The following is a 19,833-nucleotide window of genomic DNA, read 5'->3' on the forward strand; positions in this document are numbered from 1 at the left end:
GAAAAGCACAGAAGTAGTGAAGATGGGTTACAAAGTGTGGAATATTGAACAAGAAGAAATGAAGATAAACCAAAGAGAGAGGGTAAAATGCCAAGAAGAACTGAAGAAGAGCCGAGAAGAGATGAACATGAGTCAAGAAGAGATAGAGAAGCGCAAAGAAGAAACGAAGGAAGACCAAGAAGAGACACAGGAAGACCAAGAAGAGGTGAAGAAGGACCAAGAACAGGGGAAGAAAGACCGAGAAGAGAAAATGAGAACACAAAGAGTGAAGAAGATGGTGCAAGGAGTAACTGAGTACAGTCCAGACGATATTCATAAGAACAAAGAGGGAATGAGGAACCAAGAAGAGACGAAGAAGAGCTGGGAAGAAATGCTTTGTGAACGAGTAGCTACGAGAGAACAAACAGAGAGAAAAAGGGAAGAAACAAGCGAACCATTGGGAGGCAACGAGCAATGCTCTCAAGAGTATCGAGTCCGTCCAAGGCAATGGTCGGTCCGTCTCGGGCAGCTGGCTGAACGACATGGGGCATCTGCGACGCAGAAGTGTCGCCGGGTGACGAGAGAAGCTACATCTAATGAGAGAGAGGGTTATCGGGTGAGACTGTACAACCCGCGATGGAGGAAAGGCAGGAGGCCTAAACTTCGAGTAGCATGGGGACCTCCACGAGGAGATGTATTACCTGTTCGGGACGAACAGGTTTAAGGAGGGGGCAATGTTACGATCGCGCTTGGCTGCAGTGCTTGGCGTCGCCGCGCTCGTTCGGCCTGTCTGAGCCCCCTTCCACCCGCATCCTCTCCCTGGTATCTCGTGTCATACTATCACGCAACATCCTGACCGTCGCAGCGCGCACCTGCCTCAGATCGAGTTACTTAAAGAGGCCGCACTGCGGAATAAAAGGACTCAGACATGTTTATCGGCGCGTTTTGTGGGAACCCGATGCTTGTTGCGTTTATCGGCGTTCTTTGAGCAGCCGCCGCGTCCTTCGCCAGGACTCACGACGCGTTTCTGGACATTTCGACGGCGAAGGTCGCGCGATATCTCGGAGACATACCCGATTGTTCTGGACGGGAACCCAAGGGCTATTTATGGAGGTAGGCCCGAGGACGTGAGTGAGAGAGAGTGAGAGTTCAGTGGGGAGTTCTCCCGCGGCAGAGTTTCCGGGCGATAGTGCCGCGGGTGCGGCAGAGTGGCGAAGTCCCTGGACGAAGGTTCCAGGGCAGGGAGTGAGTGAGTTCAGTGGAGTCGGGAGGTTCCGGGCAATAGAGTCGCGGGCGCGGCGGAGTCCCGGGCGAAGTTACGAGTGATTCGTCGTGTGGGTCTCGGCGAAGGGTGTGACGGCGGCGGAGTGTGGCGACGGAGTCCCGCGGCGGAGACCCACGAGGGGTGCTGCGGCGAGAGTTGCGCCGGAAGTTCGGTCCAGCGAGGTGTGTGAAACGAGTGACTGGGGAATTGACCTTTTTTACGTGTAATTAATTATCTGCCAATTTAGAAGATTATTTGTAAGTGACAAGTAGTGGTAATAAATAAAACTGTGTGTGTGTGATAAAAATCTTTAATTGGGCTATCCTTTACGAACCCGCAGGTAAATCGTAACAATATTTTTCACTTTGATATTTATTCCAGCAAATACCTGGCAACAAATTTCTCAAATATCTCTCCACCCAAACAGCCACATCTCTTACTGGTGCAGTAGCGACACACGAGGCACCAGGCCTGTGCAGCGAGAGCTCGCGAGGAACATTAGGGCAGCACTCCCTCACCACCTGGTGTCGGAGGCAGCTGTGGGCCAGCTCCCGTGAGCCTCGTGGGTTTACCGTGTTGTCTCGCATATTCGTCGCACATTTTATTCTCAAATCAAGTTTGAAATGTAGGGGTGCAACGATTATGCAGAAAAAAAAATTGTTAGATATTTATTTATGAAAAAACCCATTAATAGAAAGTACGTTTTATAATAACTAAAGTTTAAAAGAGCAAGCCAAACAATTTAAATTAAAAATTTGTGCAACTAAAACCTTTATTTCAACTTTAAATAGAAAACCAAAACCGTGACGCGTACATAAGCCACTTGAATATGTGACATGAACTAATGCGTAGGGCCACTTGAATATGTGACGTGAACTAATGCGTAGGGCCACTTGAATATGTGACGTGAACTAATGCGTAGGGCCACTTGAATATGTGACGTGAACTAATGCGTAGGGCCACTTGAATATGTGACGTGAACTAATGCGTAGGGCCACTTGAATATGTGACGTGAACTAATGCGTAGGGCCACTTGAATATGTGACGTGAACTAATGCGTAGGGCCACTTGAATATGTGACGTGAACTAATGCGTAGGGCCACCTGAAAATGGTGAATAAAAATGAGGTATTTCGTCATTATAAAAAGGTAAAAGCGGTATAAAAATTCGTTAAAAAAACTGAAAAGCGGTGTTAAAAATCGGCAAAAAAAATTACCGGCAAATAATATTATTATTTTTTTAAATTATTTTTACATTGAATTTCCTATACAAATATGCATATATACACTTTATTAACTTTAGAATAGCATATTAAAACTAATCAACTTAGCATATAATATATAATGCATTTATATATTCAAGCCACTTAATGCATATACCTTGCAATAAATTTTAAAAATATATACATATATAGGTATATTTATATTGATAATTTATTTAAAATGTACAACAATGTCCCTAGTATGCTTGAAATGGTTGGCCTGAAGTATCAGACTGCAGTTACAGGAATCAAGTCTTTTCGCAGCCACTCCACACGACTGTCGCAATACTTGCACATCATAATTTTACTTCCTTCATCAAAAATAAAAAAAACCATCACTTTTAAATTCCTTTACATGTTTTTGGCATGTTGAACTAACCAACAATTAATTACTTCCAAGAAATTTTTTTTTTTTTTTTTTGAATTTCAGGACTTAATGTGTTGCATTCATTGTGAATACTGAACATTTCCAGAACGGCGCCATTTTGGAATAGTGGCGATATTGCCTTTTAAAAACATTGTGCTGTATTGGATGGATAACTTACAGTTAAAATAGAAACCACAAGCACAACCTGAAATCTTCCGAAGTTAAACGTTATCTTAGGTTAGGTTGGCGTTATTTAAAATACTTAATGTCCGTAAAATAAAAATATTTTAATCCTTTAATTATGGTGCTTTTTTTCTTGCGATCGGAAAACTTCGGAACAGTTCAGGTGAGCGGCTTTCTACATATGGATAGACACATCTATGCATTGAAAGAGTCTGTGACTCTTTGGTCAAATTTGCAGTATCAACAAAGAAGATGGCACGTGACTTCGTTAATAAAATATATTACCACGATCATTTAGACGGATGGTTCTATTTAATTTTTTCCCGACAGCTTTATATACACGACAAGTTATCTGAGGTTAGAAAAAATATATTATAGATTGGTAACGTTGCTACGGGGAAAAAAAATACCGCATGAATTTATGAGAATACAAGTTTAATACTCTACTCACGTCAGATTTTTAAGGATTGTTGAAATTTCTTGCCGTGTTTACAGTTATAAAACGTATTGCTAGAGTCAAGATTTTGTGGTGTTATTTTAAGACAAATTTCGGTGTAAAGAAATAAAGATTTCGGTGTTATATGGTTTTATTTTTTTGCTCAAAATACCCACGGCAAAATTTTTTTGCTTTTCTGTACGACATGCAAATTTATTAAAACAAATATTAATAAATCCTAAAACCTCATGATCTAATTACAATTAAGTTCATTTGCAAATTCATAGATAGTTAAGTTCATTTGCAAATTCATAAATTCAAACATTTAAATAACTACTAAAAATTTCACGACTTAATTACAATCACATACACTACAAAATTACACAATTAAGCACTTCCAAAGTTACTACTAAGACGGTTTTATTGAAATGCTATCATAGTTAAATTTTCCGCATTTTCTGGAGTGAGACGTTGTCTTCTGTCACTAACTACCAGTGAGTACCTGGAAAATGAACGTTCTGCATCAACATTTGATGTTGGGAACCAGATTGCCCTTAAACTGGCTTGAGAAAATTCACTGTAGTCCCCTTTAAGGGAGCAAAGTACCTTTGCAACATCAATTTGGCTTGTTTCTGGCAATGAAAGTTCATCCTCAATTATTTTTTTGAAAGCAACATAGCCATGTATGAATGTATCAATGGGAAGATGGGAAACAGAAGGTAAGTTATGCAGAGATTTCTGTAGGTTTGCATCTTCTATGCTAACCCTACTCACATTTCTTGGGTTGAACAGCAAATTAATGGCATTAAAGACTCTTAGACAAGGATGTCGTTTAACAGATGAGTTTTGCCTCAAACGCTTATGTTTCTCACTCGCAACATGTTTCACAAGCGTATCGCGTCTTTCGTAGTCTAGCCAGCAGTTACAGAATTTGCACATTAAAATTTTATCACTGATAAAAAACCTTAGCTGGAAAATTCTTTCGATCGGTCACTGGCAGAAACCTTCGTTTTAGGCATTATAAAAAAATTTTTAATCACATAGGAAGAATTTAACCTCTCAATACGCAAAAACTTGCCGTGCTGGAAAGATCAAAACAATGGAGAATATATGTGAATACAAACGCATACCGAATACCAACATACGTACGTGAAAATTAATACAGACATAAACATGTACTATTTATTATTTACAATCGTTACGTTAAGCAGGGTTAATTTTATTTTGGTAGCCTACGTACTTTATTTTAAATAAACAGTAAAAGCAATGCGGTTTAGTGTGTAATATTTTAATGATTAAAAACGTAATCGTAGAAAAACATATTTTGGACGTTTGTTATTTTGGTATTTACAGAAAGTGAACGCCGGCCATTGTATCATAGTTATCAACATCTTAAATTATTATGGTACACAAGATTACCGTGTAAAGAAAAAATTACGTTAATTCCGAGACTTCATTTTAAAATCTATAATGAATCACCGTCGCATATAATATAATATATGGCTGCTAGTTACTGTAAGAAATATTTGATTGTGCTGAAGATGTGAATTGTCCTTACAGAATGGGGGAAAAAAAAAAAACGTAAATAATCAGGATAGACGAACTTTCGTGACATATCGCGGATTTCGCACAATTTCGTTTTATTTCGTGTTTTCAAGCGGTTTTCGGTGTTATTTCGTTTTATCGCGCATTACTATATAATCGTGGCTCTACGTATTGCATATTATTTTCGTAGTAAGGTGGTACAAGTTGGCACTGTCTCTGTTGTGTTGAACAAAGGAGTTAATAAATATTTTTTGCGTATTTCGCGTGTTTTATCGTGAATTGTCAAAAAAAGTCAAATTTCGTGGGAAAATCATATTTAATGAATATTTCGCGTTTTTCGTAGTTTTTTCGCGATCGCGAAAATTGCATGGCCCTACTAATGCGTAACTATTGTAGTACACACTTACTACGAAAGAGTACGAGCCATCAAATGTAGTTAACTCGGCACTCAACAGATAGCGCTCGTTGGATGCAATCGGCGAGATATTGATATTCGACTACGTGTGCGCACTCTATACGGGAAGCAACATAACCAAACATGACTGATGCCAACTAGCGCTTTCTACATTATTGTAAATGGTCCATCGCGACGACGCAAACGAACAGATAAAGTTAATAACGTTTAAAAAGTCTTTAAAAGAAAATATACACGTTAGACTACTTCATATTTTCGTAAATTAAATAATTAAGTTGTAATGTCCGAATAAATATTACCGTGTTTTATCGCATAAAGGTCGGACGCGCATAATCGTCGCAACCATATTTTAGGATGTCAAAATTGGGATAAAAAACTTCTCGTGTAAACGTCGCATGATGTTTTTGGTCTCGCTAGTAGATGCCGAGCGCTTTGTGTAGGTATGTTTTCCGTATAAAACGATGTATTTTAAAGTAGAAATCAAATATTTATTAGGTCATGACCACTTACTTAATAAATTAACTGAAAAATACGAAGTTGTTTGACGTGTAAATTTTCTATGAAATACGTTTTTAAACGTTATTTCCTTTATCTGATCGTCTGCGTCGCCGCGGTGTAGGTACAATCTAAAATTTAATTTCGGTCATTACCGCTTATTTATTTAATTAACGGAAATTCAAAGTTTTCTGACGTTTAAATTTTCTTTTAGAGACTTTTTAAACAGTATTTCCTTTATCTGATTGTCTACGTTAACGCGGCGTACCGCTTATAAAAATGTAGCCAGCGCATCATTCATGTTTGGTTATGGTTATGTTGCTTCCCGTATAGAGCACGCGCACGTAGTCGAATATCGATATCTCGCCGATTGGATGCAACGTGCGCTCTCTGTCAGGTGCTGAGTTAACTACATTTGATAGCCCGCATTCTTTCGTGGCAAGTGTGTACTACGACATGTTAGTTCACGTCAGATTCAAGTGGCTTATGTTCGCGTTAGAATTTAAGAAATTATTAATATAGATTGTTTGGCATGCTCTTGTACACTCCAATTTTTTTTTTAAATAAACGTACTTTCCATGAACGGGTTTTGTTTTTATGAATAACTTTACCTAACAAAAATTTTTTTTGCCGCATAATCGTTGCACCCCTACTTTTCAAACTTGATTTTAGAATAAAATTTGCGAAGATTATACGAGAAAACACGGTATATTTCTACTTTAAAATAAAACGTTTTATACGGAAAAGATACCTACACAAAGCGCTCTGCATCTAATAGCGGGACCAAAAACAACATGCGACGTTTACGCGAGAATTTTATTCATCCCAATTTTGAATGCCTGAAATATAGGTGCGACGATCATGCGGTGAAAGAGGGTACGTCCTCGCCCGGGGCGCCGGCTGCTGTCGTTGCTCCACGTGACCGAGTGCGATAGTGCTGGAGTGCCGTGTGCTTGCAGCTCCCCAGTCGTTCCTGCTGTGTGCGCTGAAGGGCCACATCAGCCGCCTGGTGCCCGACTCTGCCGACTGCCTGGACGTCATCCTGCCCATCCCGGGCCTCAAGAACGTCCGCGCCGTGGAGTTCGACCCCGTCTCCCAGTTCCTCTACTGGGTCAGTGCTTGCTTGTTTTTGGTTTGATTCCGATCCTGCAGTCGGCAGATTTCATCCATTCCTGTGGTGATGAAGGATTATGAAATCCAATGGATTGGAATTGAAGCTGATTGATACATCCCCGACAGGAAAATTTTAAATATAGAGTTACGTTTGGTAGGTGGGTAATTGATTCCTACTTTAAATATGGATTTTGATCTGGTTATTTTTTTAAATCCTCATTAATCGGTCCATACCACACTTATTGGCAGATACTGCACTTATCAGCAGATACTGCACTTATTTGTCTGTACCGCACTTCTTTACCATCTACTGGCTGCGGTAATTCAGGTTTGTTGTTTACAGTTCCTGCCAGTGTTCTGTAATGACTGTCCTAGCTGATGTCGAGATAAGAAAAGTTGTCAGCAGTTACAGGCCAGCAACTACTCTCATTGAGTGAGGTTTCCCACCACCTGCGCACACTTACACTTTTAGAACATAGTGTTCGTGTTTGTACTCCGTACTTGATGTATGCAGGGTGTGTGCTGTTTGAATGGACAAGTTGCTTGAAAAGTCACTGTATCTGTGTTTACAAACGTACCATCAAAAACCCTTTCACCTTCAATATTTGTATATTTTACAACAATGCTTTCAACAGAAGTAGTGAAATGCTGACTTTATATCTATTACTCTTGTAGTAGTACCGTATTTACCCGAATATACCGTATTGTCCCGAAAATAGGCCGACCCCTTCTACAGCACATTCAAAATCAGGAAAAACTGCATTTTTCAATTTATTTGCTTGAGCCCGCCAGCGACGCACATTCTCCTCGTCAACACCATATTTCCGCCCAGCTTCCACATTATTTGTGGTTTCTGCATATTTTATTACACTTTTGAAATTGGCAGAAAAAAAAAGCAATGTTTATTTTTTGAATAATTGATAAAATAGCACCGTAACGTAAGACAACAACATGATAGTGTTACGATTCGAAACGCCCGTAAATTCCGCAGTTAAACTCGCGATATCATTCACACGACAATCCGGATATTTGTCTGAAATTTTTTTTAAAACATTCAACACAATAGTTTTCTTCGCACTTTTCAAAGGCTTTCCCGTTCTGTGCTTTACAAAACTCGGTCCGGCGTCAGCCATAACAAACCGTGCGCGCACGAATCCAAAATACAACTGTTGCGCCGGGCATCAACTGTACACCGTACACACGGCGTCTGCTAACATAATTGTAAGTAAATACTTGCTGATACATAACTGTATTGGATATCAATGGTAAAACTCTGTTATGCTGTATAACAATTGTTATAAAAAAGGCATCGTAAAAATACTTACAAATGGTATGTAACCAAGGGACTATTTCTTGCGCACGAATAATGTGCGCGGCGGCCGGCAGCCAATGAAAATGTTTGTTTACATGATGCTTTGTTTATTCCAAAACTCCGGTAAGAGTGAACGGAGAATATGGTAAATAACCTTACTGCAAAATAATTGCTGTTTTTATTAATTGTTTACTGTAAATACCACATTTTACAAGCAAATAAAATTACCGCAGCCTGTTAAACACAGTTAAAAAATAACCAGACCGAGCTTTTAAAAGCTATGTGCTACAAGTGATCACATCTGTGTACTTAACTTAAAATATGATACGTTATTGGGGTTAAGTGTGTTTACTAAATTATTAAGTTGGAAAAATTACTAATTCCACGTAAGTACGGTGTAATTTTAGGTCAATGAATTGTATATCTGATAACATTTTTATGCCATAAGTGATTCTCCTTGAAAAGTATGTGTTTAATATACTATTTTGGCTAGTGCCCCATTATAGGCTGACTCTAGATTTCAAGGTTGACAAAACTGGCAGAAAAGGTCTGCCTGTTTTCGGACCAATACGGTACTGCGACTCTGAATATAATGCGACCCCAAAATTTCTGATTGAGTGTCTAGAAAAATAAATTCATGGAGAGGAAACCACAGTTAAAATACAGTTATGGAGAGGAAATCATAATTTAAAAACACAGCACTTATTTTTTTAAATTTTGAATTAAATTTGAAATAAAAATTAAATATATATAAACTTATCCAGGCAAATATAAATTTGAGTTTGTCACAACACTAACAAAATTAATATTAACAGAATTTGTTATGATGTTGGTAAGACAAAATAATTCACTGTCAGTGTCAGTACCACTGCTGCTGCCTTGATCTTCATTTTGCCACAACAGATCATCTTCAGTGCCATCCATGGCATTTGAAATGCAGCATTTCTTAAAACCACGGGCGATGGACTCTGGAGTTATCCTTTTCCATGCAGTGGAAATCCATCTTGCTAGCTGCAGAATTGATGGTTTCTTCATTTTCCCAGTCGGTGTGAGAGCATGGTCACCTGCAATCAGCCAATCACTATATTGTTGGCGAAGGTGGTCCTTGAATGGCTTGTTTACCACAGCATCGAGGACTTGTAGCTGGCTTGTCATTCCAGCTGGAATAACAACCAAGTCTGTGTTAAAATTACATACCGCAGCTTTAACCTCAGGTGTCATGCCCCTTTTCTTCAGAAGTGCACCGGGGCGCTGATTCCACACAAGTCGCAACCATTCTTGCATCAAATCACTCGTCATCCAGCCTTTTTCTTGACTATGAATGAATACGTCCGGCGGAAATGCTTCTTTGGGAAGTGTTTTTCTTTTTAATATGACGAATGGTGGCAGTTTCCTGCGTCTGCCAAAACAGATAACATCACCGTGACTCGCAGATTTTCATTACCAGTCGTGCGCACGGTAACAGTCTTGATGCCTTTTGTATCAACGGTAGTGTTGCGGGCATGTCACAATAAACTGCCGTTTCGTCCGCGTTCCCGATTTGGCCCTACAAATAGTTGTGTTGTTTACGCAAACCAATCACAAAACGCTGAAATCTAGTCAATTTCTCTTGGAAATCTTTTGGCAGATCCTGTGCTGATGATGGTTTGCGCTACAAACAAAAACCGCAACGGCGCATCATTCTAATGCACCAGCCAGTACTAGCCTTTAAGCTAGTCCGCGGAATATTAAACTCCTGGGAAATTTCTAGGGCTTTTAAACTTATTACTTCTCGCGAAATAGGCATCCTGTCTCTTCTCTTTGATAAAATTCACAACGCGGGTTTCAATATCCAAGAACCGTCCTTTTTTTGGCCCTCTGAATGCTTTCCTGGTACTACTTGCGTGTTTTAGACAACGCAAATCTTTCCTCCAGTTACGCACGTTACTTTCACTGACTTCTTATTTACGAGCAGCTTGGCAGTTGTTATGTAGTTTGTATGGCATAATTTGCCACAATAATCTTAAAGTTAACATCGTAACTTCTTCTCAGCCCTTTAGGCATATTTAATTGTGTACTCCCACACTTCTCTACAGTATCCATGTTATAAAATATCTCTCACTTTCTTACGATGCAAAACAAAACTTACGTCACAGTAACACAGCACAAACGACCAAACAAACGACAATCGCTTCTACCTAATACTGACCCAAGCTGAGACTAGCAGCGCTGTTACTTCACTTTTTAGCAGCATCGCTGCCGCCTGCCGTGACCTTGACACAGTTGTCTCGCCGTGCCGTTTCAAAACATTCCTCTGGCGGCAAGACGTACGTTTGCTATTATGCTGCGAGACTCACTTTCAGTTCCAGCAATTTTGGTAAAAATCATCGCATATTCGGGTAAATACGGTATATCTTGTTGGACCTGGTGATGTTCTTATAACGTTTTCAGATGAAAACCTACCTTTTCTGCTATGGCACTGTGAAGTTTTCCAGATTGTTTTTATTTTATCCTTTGGGGAATGCTCTCTACATTTGAAGTGGGCTATGAGCAATCTTCATCGGAAGAAGTATCTTCTTGTTCACTTTCACTACTAGTGTGGTTAGCTACTTATGAAATATCTTCACTCTCAGATACCTTTGCAAGTATATTTTATAGTGATGTGCGAGTCTCGGCATCATCGAGAACGAGTCGAGACAGAAAATTTCTCGATCTCGTCTCGAGATAATTTTTTTGGCTCGGCATTTTCGAGAATTTTGTAAACAAGAAATAGGTTAGGTAATATAATATATTGAGGCAGCATTTTGTGTTGCGTGTTGAAATAATTAACATATATTCAACGTAACGTAGATCGAATAAAATAAAATATACTTGTTACGATAGTATACACGATAAATTATTAAAAAGTTAAAAACGAACAACTTCCGTTCACAAGTCACTACATGAAACGGTAAACGTAAACAATGAATTGTGCTGTGGTTATCACATTAAATTACAGAAGAAAATGATTATTTTCCGTTAATAAAACCAACATTAAAGTTAAAAATAAATCATTTTCGGTATCAATATCAAGTATCAACGTAAAACGGTACGGTAAAAAATAAAAATATAAACATGACTGCAGAATTCTTCCGCGATTGCATTTTGTTTTATGGCCTTAGGTTATACACACGGCCAGCAGTATATAACAAGCAACATGATGTTTAAATTGCGGTCCGTATCGATAGTGACATATCGATAGTGGCGAATGTTCAGACTTTCATGATCAAGTACCGTCCATGGCTCAAGAAAACTGTATAGACTATGGAGTCAAAAACGTATGTTTACATACGACAGTAGGCAAATAAACTTGAGTGTAAAGGTAAAGTTGTAATTGCAATTGCAATTGTGGATACTTGATAAAATTAGTGACTAATTATGTATGTTTGTCAGATTATTGAGTTTTACTTTTTTGGATCATATTATCCTGTTATCTAAAGTACAGATTTCTCGATCTCGACTCGATTCTCGAGAATTTTTAAATTGCTTTCTCGATCTCGTCTCGAATTCAAAAAAGTCTTTCTCGCGCATGCCTAATATTTTACGTTTCTTTTTCACTTAAAACCTTTTTGAGAACCCATAGTTATTTATCCTTACCAAATCATAACCTGGACACACTGACATATTGTTACTCTATCATGCTGCAAAGTTTCCCCTCTTGATAAATAATTTTATCTTTCCACTACTGCCACCTTTCTTTTATTTAGTCTAATGTACTGGCTATGATATGTCAGCATTTCAATATAAAGAAGAACATTTTTTTCTTTACCCACAATCGCAAGGGCCCTCGGTCTCCGTCAAGATCTACACAAATGTCACTCAAAATAAAAATAATAAAATAACATCTTAAGATTTCAAAATAAACATTAGGGGGGGCTGGGGGGTGGTAGCAGTAGAGCTGGTACAGGGATTGTCTAACCTCCTTAGGACAGGGGGTGTAGGGTGTTGACTGAAAGAAAAAAAAGTATTATTTATCCCACATCGTTTCAGGTTTTATTTCCGGTAAACTATGACTAACACAAAAGTAAATAATTAACTAATTAAATAAATAAATAAATAAATAAATAAATACTCCTTTGAAATAAATAAACAATAATTTATCCTCTTCTTAGAACGAGTATTACTTTTTTAAAATAACATGATCATTCTTAACGCACACCTCGACCCATCCTTAAGTTAAAATTAACGAAAGAAATTTTACATTACTGGATACCACAAACTGCCTGCACTCCTGGAAAGAAACAAAACGTTAAGTCATCCTAACACAATTTTAAAATACGCCCACAGATGTTACAAGAGGTGAAGGAAAATTACGAGTTCGCCATTACTTACAACACCTTCGAACGGCAGCATGCAGCTACCCGCCAGGCCGGGGCTCCGACAGACCTCCAGCACCTCACCGAGAAGAACCACACCGGGCGCACCCAGGGTGGCCCCCTTTATTAATTTCACTTCACATCGTCATCACGTCGAGAACACTCCACGCGAAAACAAAAATCCCGGCCGCGATTTCACAACACAACCGCCATGCCGTCAACCGACGCTATCCCCCCCCCTCCACCGTTCATGCCAGATTCGCACTTCTGCCACCAGGTTGCAACACAAACACCAGTGCGTCAGGCACACGCCTGCGCGAGAACCGCAACGCAGCGAAACCAACCAGGCCGGCCAACGCTCCCGGAGATTCCAGGCCAGGATGTCGCAACCGCCCGCGTAACTGGCCAGGCCCTCGGGCGGCGAATCACGCCACCGTCCCAGAAAAACAGAGTGCGTTAGCAATCTACCGCGTCCCGAAAACAAAAGTCAATGCCCGAGTGTCGCAATCAAGTGTCAGGAACTCACGTGAGCTCACAAAGCCCTACATGCGCAAAGCCAAGTTCAATAAACCCTACACCTAAAATTTTACCGCGTGACACTTGATTTACACGAGAATAATTTTGTGTTTCATTTCTCCATGTACCCACGCATTGTACGTTTGTTGTCACAGCTTCAGTTACTGAGGCTGGGGGCAAGTGGCAAAATGACTGTGCTACATGTTGATCCTGTTAGATGTATGGAATGCTGATTGTAAATAACAATTATAAAATTATAGCAAAATCATTTTTATTAGTAAAAACAAATCAGTCACTGCCATCTGAGTGTTTGTGTAGCTACTTGTTCAGGCCGGGTGTAAATATTGAATTTGAATTTCCCGCCCGCAGCGTTGGAATCGTAACGCTGCTGCTCCCACGCCATCTTGTGGCGAGTTCGTTCTCGTTTGTTTTTCGCTTCGGTAGGTCGGCCGTGCGCGACAGTAGAAGTTTGTGATTATTAATAATTATACAGTCCATTATGTCGATTGAGCCCAGACATTTGGTCCTCCGGGCCGGATTCAAGATCCTACAACATTAATTGTTAGTCGTTTACGTGTTTTCGTCTCGTCTTGTGTCGTCTTTCGGTCGCGTGCGTTGTGCCGGCTTTGTGCGCCGTGGAATCGTGGTTGTATTGCCTGGATCATTTAAGGAGGCACATCGGCATCGAAACAAAAATATATATATATATATATAGATTTGGAGAAGAAAACGTGTTTTGTTTATTATAATAAAATATATGTACATGTATTGACGTGGTGATGAAGCTGTGACGTCAACACTTGCAGTACGAGTTATATCGATTGTTCGAGATGATGACCAATCGATCGTAATTGTGTGGTCGTTCACGTCAATTTGTTTACGTTTTTTGCACGTGTTCTTATCTCGTGCACGTCATGTCTGAAAAGGCAGAAGTTCTCATTAGCCGACTGGAGCGAGCTGAGAACAGATTACAACGAGCCGCAGCCTTAGCCAACAAGTTTGAGACTGACAACTCACAGCGGGGACTGTTTATATCCACCTGCCGAGATCTACCAGACCTAAAACTTGGTTTTGAACAGGATCACTTGACACTCGAATTGACGTGCAAGGACAAACCACATTTTGACCTCGCCAAGCACACAAATAGGTTAGATGAATTTTATGACCGCTACTATGTGATAATGTCAATCCTTGACACTGCAGTATGTGATTCAAAACAGACTCAGGTCTCCAAAGTTTCTTCACCTGCACCGCGAGTGTCACTACCTTCAATTAAGCTGCCATGTTTTGCAGGTAAAATAGCCTCTTGGACCAACTTCGCTAACTTGTTTCAAACACTTATTCTTGATAATCGTGACCTGTCAAATGTGGAACGGTTTGCATACTTAAGGCTATCTTTGGAGGGTGAGGCCCTGTCATTAGTGCAGTCACTGCCATTGACAGGTGACAATTTTGAGGTAGCATGGACATTATTGGGGAGAAGATACGATAACCGGCGGTTGATAATATCACATCACCTAGATGCCATACTGCAGGTTCCTGTTGCCACCTTGACCTCAGTGGCTACCTTGCGTAATTTTCTATCTATAATTGGTGAGAATGTGGCAGCTTTGCAAGCATTAGGACTACCGATAGATTAGTGGGACCTATTATTGCTTCATCCGCTTGAGAAGCGTCTTAGTGGAGATTTACGAAGGTTGTGGGAGTTGCGTGTTCAAGAGTTGGAAACACCAGCACTTCAAGACTTTGTGGTATTCCTGGAAAAACAGTGCAGATCCGTAGAAGCAGTGGGTGTCAGTGGGCGTGGCCAGGATCCCAAACCCGGGCCTTCAAAGGTCATCAACCGCACAACCCAAGGTCAATGGCACAATGCATCTGGCACATACTTTGTTGCATCATCTTCAGCTTGCTGTATGTGTAATGGAAAACACCCTCTGTACCAATGTTCGGTTTTCACTAAACGAAACGCAAGGGACAGATTCGCATTTGTCAAGGATCAAAAATTGTGTATAAACTGTTTAAGGCCCCATCATACTGTGAAAAGATGCCCGTCGTCACTTTCATGTAGTCATTGTCCTTCTCGCCATCATTCCTTGCTGCATTTTGAAGGCACTGAACATCGGCAGAAAGAAGTCAGCAACGAGCCACCTGATGAGGAGGTTGCAGTGGACAGTGACACACCTACATCGGTCCTGTCCTCATTCTCCGGAGGATCTACTTACACCACAGTGTTGCTCTCCACAGCATTGGTGGAAGCTCAAGACACGTCGGGAGCATTTCAGCAACTCAGAGTACTGTTGGACTCTGGAAGCCAAGCCAACTTCATCACTGAGGGTGCCGTTAATCGATTGGGACTTCGTCGACGAAGGATATCGCAGCCTCTTCAGGGTATTTCCCAAACACCACTCTTGATAGCACGTGGAGTTGTTTCATGTCTGATCAGACCTAATGGACAGGAAGGGCCTAACTTCTCTACAGAAATGCTAGTCCTTCCTCAATTAACAGGTCTTATCCCATCATCACCATTGAAAACAAACAATTGGCATCATCTAAACCATTTGAGGTTAGCAGACCCTTCATTTGCCTTTCCCGATTCTGTTGACTTGCTGATAGGCGCAGAACTGATTCCAAATATCTTGACAGGGAGGAAAATAGAGGGCCCTCCTGGCACTCCTGTTGCCTTAGAATCAAGCTTCGGATGGTTACTCATGGGTAGAGTAACAAACACCACTGAAACTCTTTTGCCCACTGCTGAAATTACATCCCTGTTTGTTTCTTCTTGTAATGAGACTCTAGATGCTGCTGTAGAACGTTTGTGGTAGCTGGAGGATCTGCCAGATGTCAAGCTCACTCCCACGCCAGACGAAAAGGAGTGTGAAAGCATTTTTATCCAAACATGCACCCGACTTGAAACCGGTAGATATGTTGTTACATTGCCCTTCAAGACCGCCGATCCAGACCTAGGGGATTCGCACAGTTCAGCGCTTCGTCGCTTTCAGTCCTTAGAGCGCCGTTTGAATCGACAACCGGAAGTGAAGAAACAATATGTGAATTTCATGGATGATTACCTAGCCAGTGGACACATGAGTCCTATTGGTTCTCATGAGGTTCCGGCCAAGTCATACTTCATCCCTCATCATTGTGTTCAGAAACCTAGTAGCACTACCACTAAATTACGGGTAGTGTTTGATGCGTCTGCTAAGACCAACTCCGGACATTCGCTCAACGACACATTGTTAACCGGACCTAAGCTTCAATGTGACATTGTGAATGTATTGCTGCAGTTTCGGATTCCCACAATTGTATTTACCGCTGACATTAAACAGATGTACCGTCAAATTTTGGTACATCCCGACCACAGAAATTATCAGTGTATCCTGTGGTGAGCAAGTGAGGATCAACCAGTACAGACATACAAATTGAATACTGTTACATATGGCATTTGTTCGGCTCCCTACCTGGCTCTACGCACACTACATCAGCTGGCTGAGGATGAAGGGGGAGATCTCCCGCTAGCTGCTAAAGCTCTGTTACAAAACACTTACATTGATGACATTGTCACAGGGACCAATGATTTGCAGTCAGCTCGAAGGCTGAGGAAAGACCTCCAACAGTTACTTTCGCTTGGTGGTTTTCAACTGCGGAAGTTCGCCAGCAACTCTACTGAACTCCTCAATGACCTACCGCCAGAAGCTGTACTACACCCTTCTGAGACATATTCATTTGATGATAGCTTCTCTGTAAAGGTCTTAGGGTTACACTGGAATCCGATTCAGGATACCTTTTCATATGACTTCCAATTTCGATCACTTGTGCTCACGAAGCGGGGGATTTTGTCCGAAATAGCTCGCATTTTCGACCCGTTAGGGTGGTTGTCGCCTTTGATGCTTCTAGCCAAGCACCTGATGCAATGCCTGTGGTCAGTAAACATTGGATGGGATAGTCCTGTTCCATCCGACATAGCAGCAAAATGGGAAATTATAAGAAGTGTGCTGTCTTTGTGTTCTGCCATTGCCATTCCTCGCTGCATCAACAAGCATCATCCTCAGTCCCTTATCGAACTACATGGCTTTGCTGATAGCTCTGAGAAGGGATATGCTGCAGTTGTGTACCTGCGCCTGGTGTCCGCCTCAGGTGTAATTTCAACCCAGTTGTTACTTGCAAAATCCAAGGTTGCCCCTTTGAAACGAGTGACTCTCCCTCGTCTTGAACTATGTGCAGCTCTCCTCTTGGCACGTTGCCTACATACTCTGATCGAAGCATACTCCCCTGAGTTGCCAATGCGAGAAGTATATGCTTGGACTGACTCATCAGTTGTTTTGGCCTGGATCCAAGCGTCCCCCCATCAATGGAAAACCTTTGTGGCCAATAGGGTAAGCAAAATTCAGGATTATACATCCTCAAACTGCTGGCATCATGTTTCTAGCGCAGACAATCCTGCTGACTGTGCATCACGTGGCCTTACTCCTGCACAATTAGTACAGCATCCACTTTGGTGGTCCGGCCCTCCTTGGCTTCGTCAGCCCAAAGAAAACTGGCCTGTCTCCCCAATCACGATATCTGAGGAAACCCACTCGGAGAAACGTTCGTCTGTGGTTCTTCACACTGTCATAGAGTCATCTCCGTTAGCCACGTTAATGGATAAATTCTCCTGCCTACGTAAAGTAGAAAGAATAGTGACTTGGTGTCTTCGATTTGGCTATAATGCACGTCCGAACTGTACAAGAATTCTAGGTCCACTACAAGCTAAGGAAGTGCAATCTGCATTTAAGACCTTGATCAAGGAAACACAAACTGACTTCGCTGAGGAATTTGCCAGACTTTCACGCAACCAATTATGCACTCCCGCCATTCAGAGTTTGACACCCTTTGTGGATGGTGATGGTATTCTACGGGTGGGCGGTCGGCTTCAGAATTCTGCCTTACCGTCGGATCAGAAACATCCCATACTACTTCCTAAGAACAGTCGCCTTGCTGTTCTCCTCATTGACAAGCTCCACCAGGAATTCCTGCACCCAGGCGCCCTTACGGTACACTCACTGCTCCAGCAAGAGTTTTGGATAATAGGTGCAAGGAATTTTATTCGCCGGCGCTTGAAAGCGTGCCTAAAATGCTTCAGAACTCGTCCAAAGAGTGTTTCACCTGTCATGGCTAGTTTGCCAGCATCTAGAGTGTCTCAGGCTAAACCCTTTCTCCACACCGGTGTTGATTATGGTGGCCCCTTGTCCATTACCATGGCCAAGGTAAGAAAACCTCGAATTCTCTCAGCATATATCTGCCTGTTTGTGTGCTTTACCACTAAGGCCATACATATTGAGCTTGCATCTGACCTATCTACAGATGCCTTCCTCGCTGCTTTTCGACGCTTCATTGCACGACGAGGACACTGTGCCCATATATATAGTGACTGTGGCACAAATTTTGTTGGTGCAAATCGTAAATTGACTGATCTTGCAAGATTTCTGGCTGATGCCACCACGAAGAAACTCTTTGTTGAGACTGCAGCTCCCAAAGGGACAACCTGGCATTTCAATCCACCCGCTGCTCCACACTTTGGCGGATTACGGGAGGCAGGGATTAAGAGTGTGAAATCCCTTCTACTGAAGTCTGTAGGATTGCAACTGCTCACCTATGAAGAACTATGCACCGTGTTGGCTCAGGTGGAAGTATCCCTAAATTCCCGACCTCTGTGCGCACTGTCAACTGATCCCAATGACACATCTACATTGACCCCAAATCATTTCCTAACCTTTGGGCCTCCACAAGTGCTCCCAGATAACGACACTACTTCGACTCCTGTGAACAGGTTACAGCGATGGTCCCTGGTCCAGCAAATCCATCAATCCTTTTGGAAGCGATGGCACCAGGAATACCTGCATCACATCCAACAGAAGAAAAAATGGATCAGAGGAGACAAGAATGTGACCGAAGGACAGCTAGTGCTCATCAAGGACTCAAACCTGCCCCCACTGCGTTGGCAGGTAGCCAGAATTGTTAAGGTGTATCCTGGCAAGGATGGAGTCGTGCGTGTCGCAGAAGTTCGCACTCCTCACGGCACATTCACTCGACCTGTAGTGAAATTGTGTCCCCTCCGCATTCAGTAACTCTTGAGGATGGAGTTGGTGGTCTGTACATAGGCCATTATGACTAGTGTTTGTTGTTAATAACTTTGTTTTGAACTGTGGACACTTCAAGGTGGGCGGGATGTTCAGGCCGGGTGTAAATATTGAATTTGAATTTCCTGCCCGCAGCGTTGGAATCGTGACGCTGCTGCTCCCACGCCATCTTGTGGCGAGTTCGTTCTCGTTTGTTTTTCGCTTCGGTAGGTCGGCCGTGCGCGACAGTAGAAGTTTGTGATTATTAATAATTATACAGTCCATTATGTCGATTGAGCCCAGACAGTACTTGAAGATAAAAACAAGAATATTGTCCAAAGGATGTATGGGCAGTGTAGATTCATTTTTTTTATAACCACTTTGGAGCACAGTCACACGTGTTATGGAATGAACAAACCTTGAGTTGGAAATTGTGTTAGTTTTTTCACCCTGCTTAGTTCCTTTGTTGTTACAATTATGTTCCACTGGAGGAGCACACAAAATAATTGCGAGAGATA

General features: G+C 41.5%; 1 protein-coding gene across 2 annotated transcripts in view; it reads left to right on the forward strand.

Moving 5' to 3' along the window:
* The window catches only part of LOC134535726 (low-density lipoprotein receptor-related protein 6), a 159,817-nt gene that overhangs the window by 72,742 nt on the left and 67,242 nt on the right, over nt 1-19,833 (forward strand). For both annotated transcript variants that reach the window (XM_063374942.1, XM_063374943.1), the window contains exon 16: nt 6,905-7,056. In XM_063374942.1, coding sequence (XP_063231012.1) covers nt 6,905-7,056 — 152 coding nt within the window. The remainder of the gene's footprint in view (nt 1-6,904; nt 7,057-19,833) is intronic.

The sequence above is a fragment of the Bacillus rossius genome, chromosome 10 (genome assembly GCF_032445375.1).
Source record: "Bacillus rossius redtenbacheri isolate Brsri chromosome 10, Brsri_v3, whole genome shotgun sequence".
In the NCBI taxonomy this organism is placed as follows: Eukaryota; Metazoa; Arthropoda; class Insecta; order Phasmatodea; family Bacillidae; genus Bacillus; species Bacillus rossius.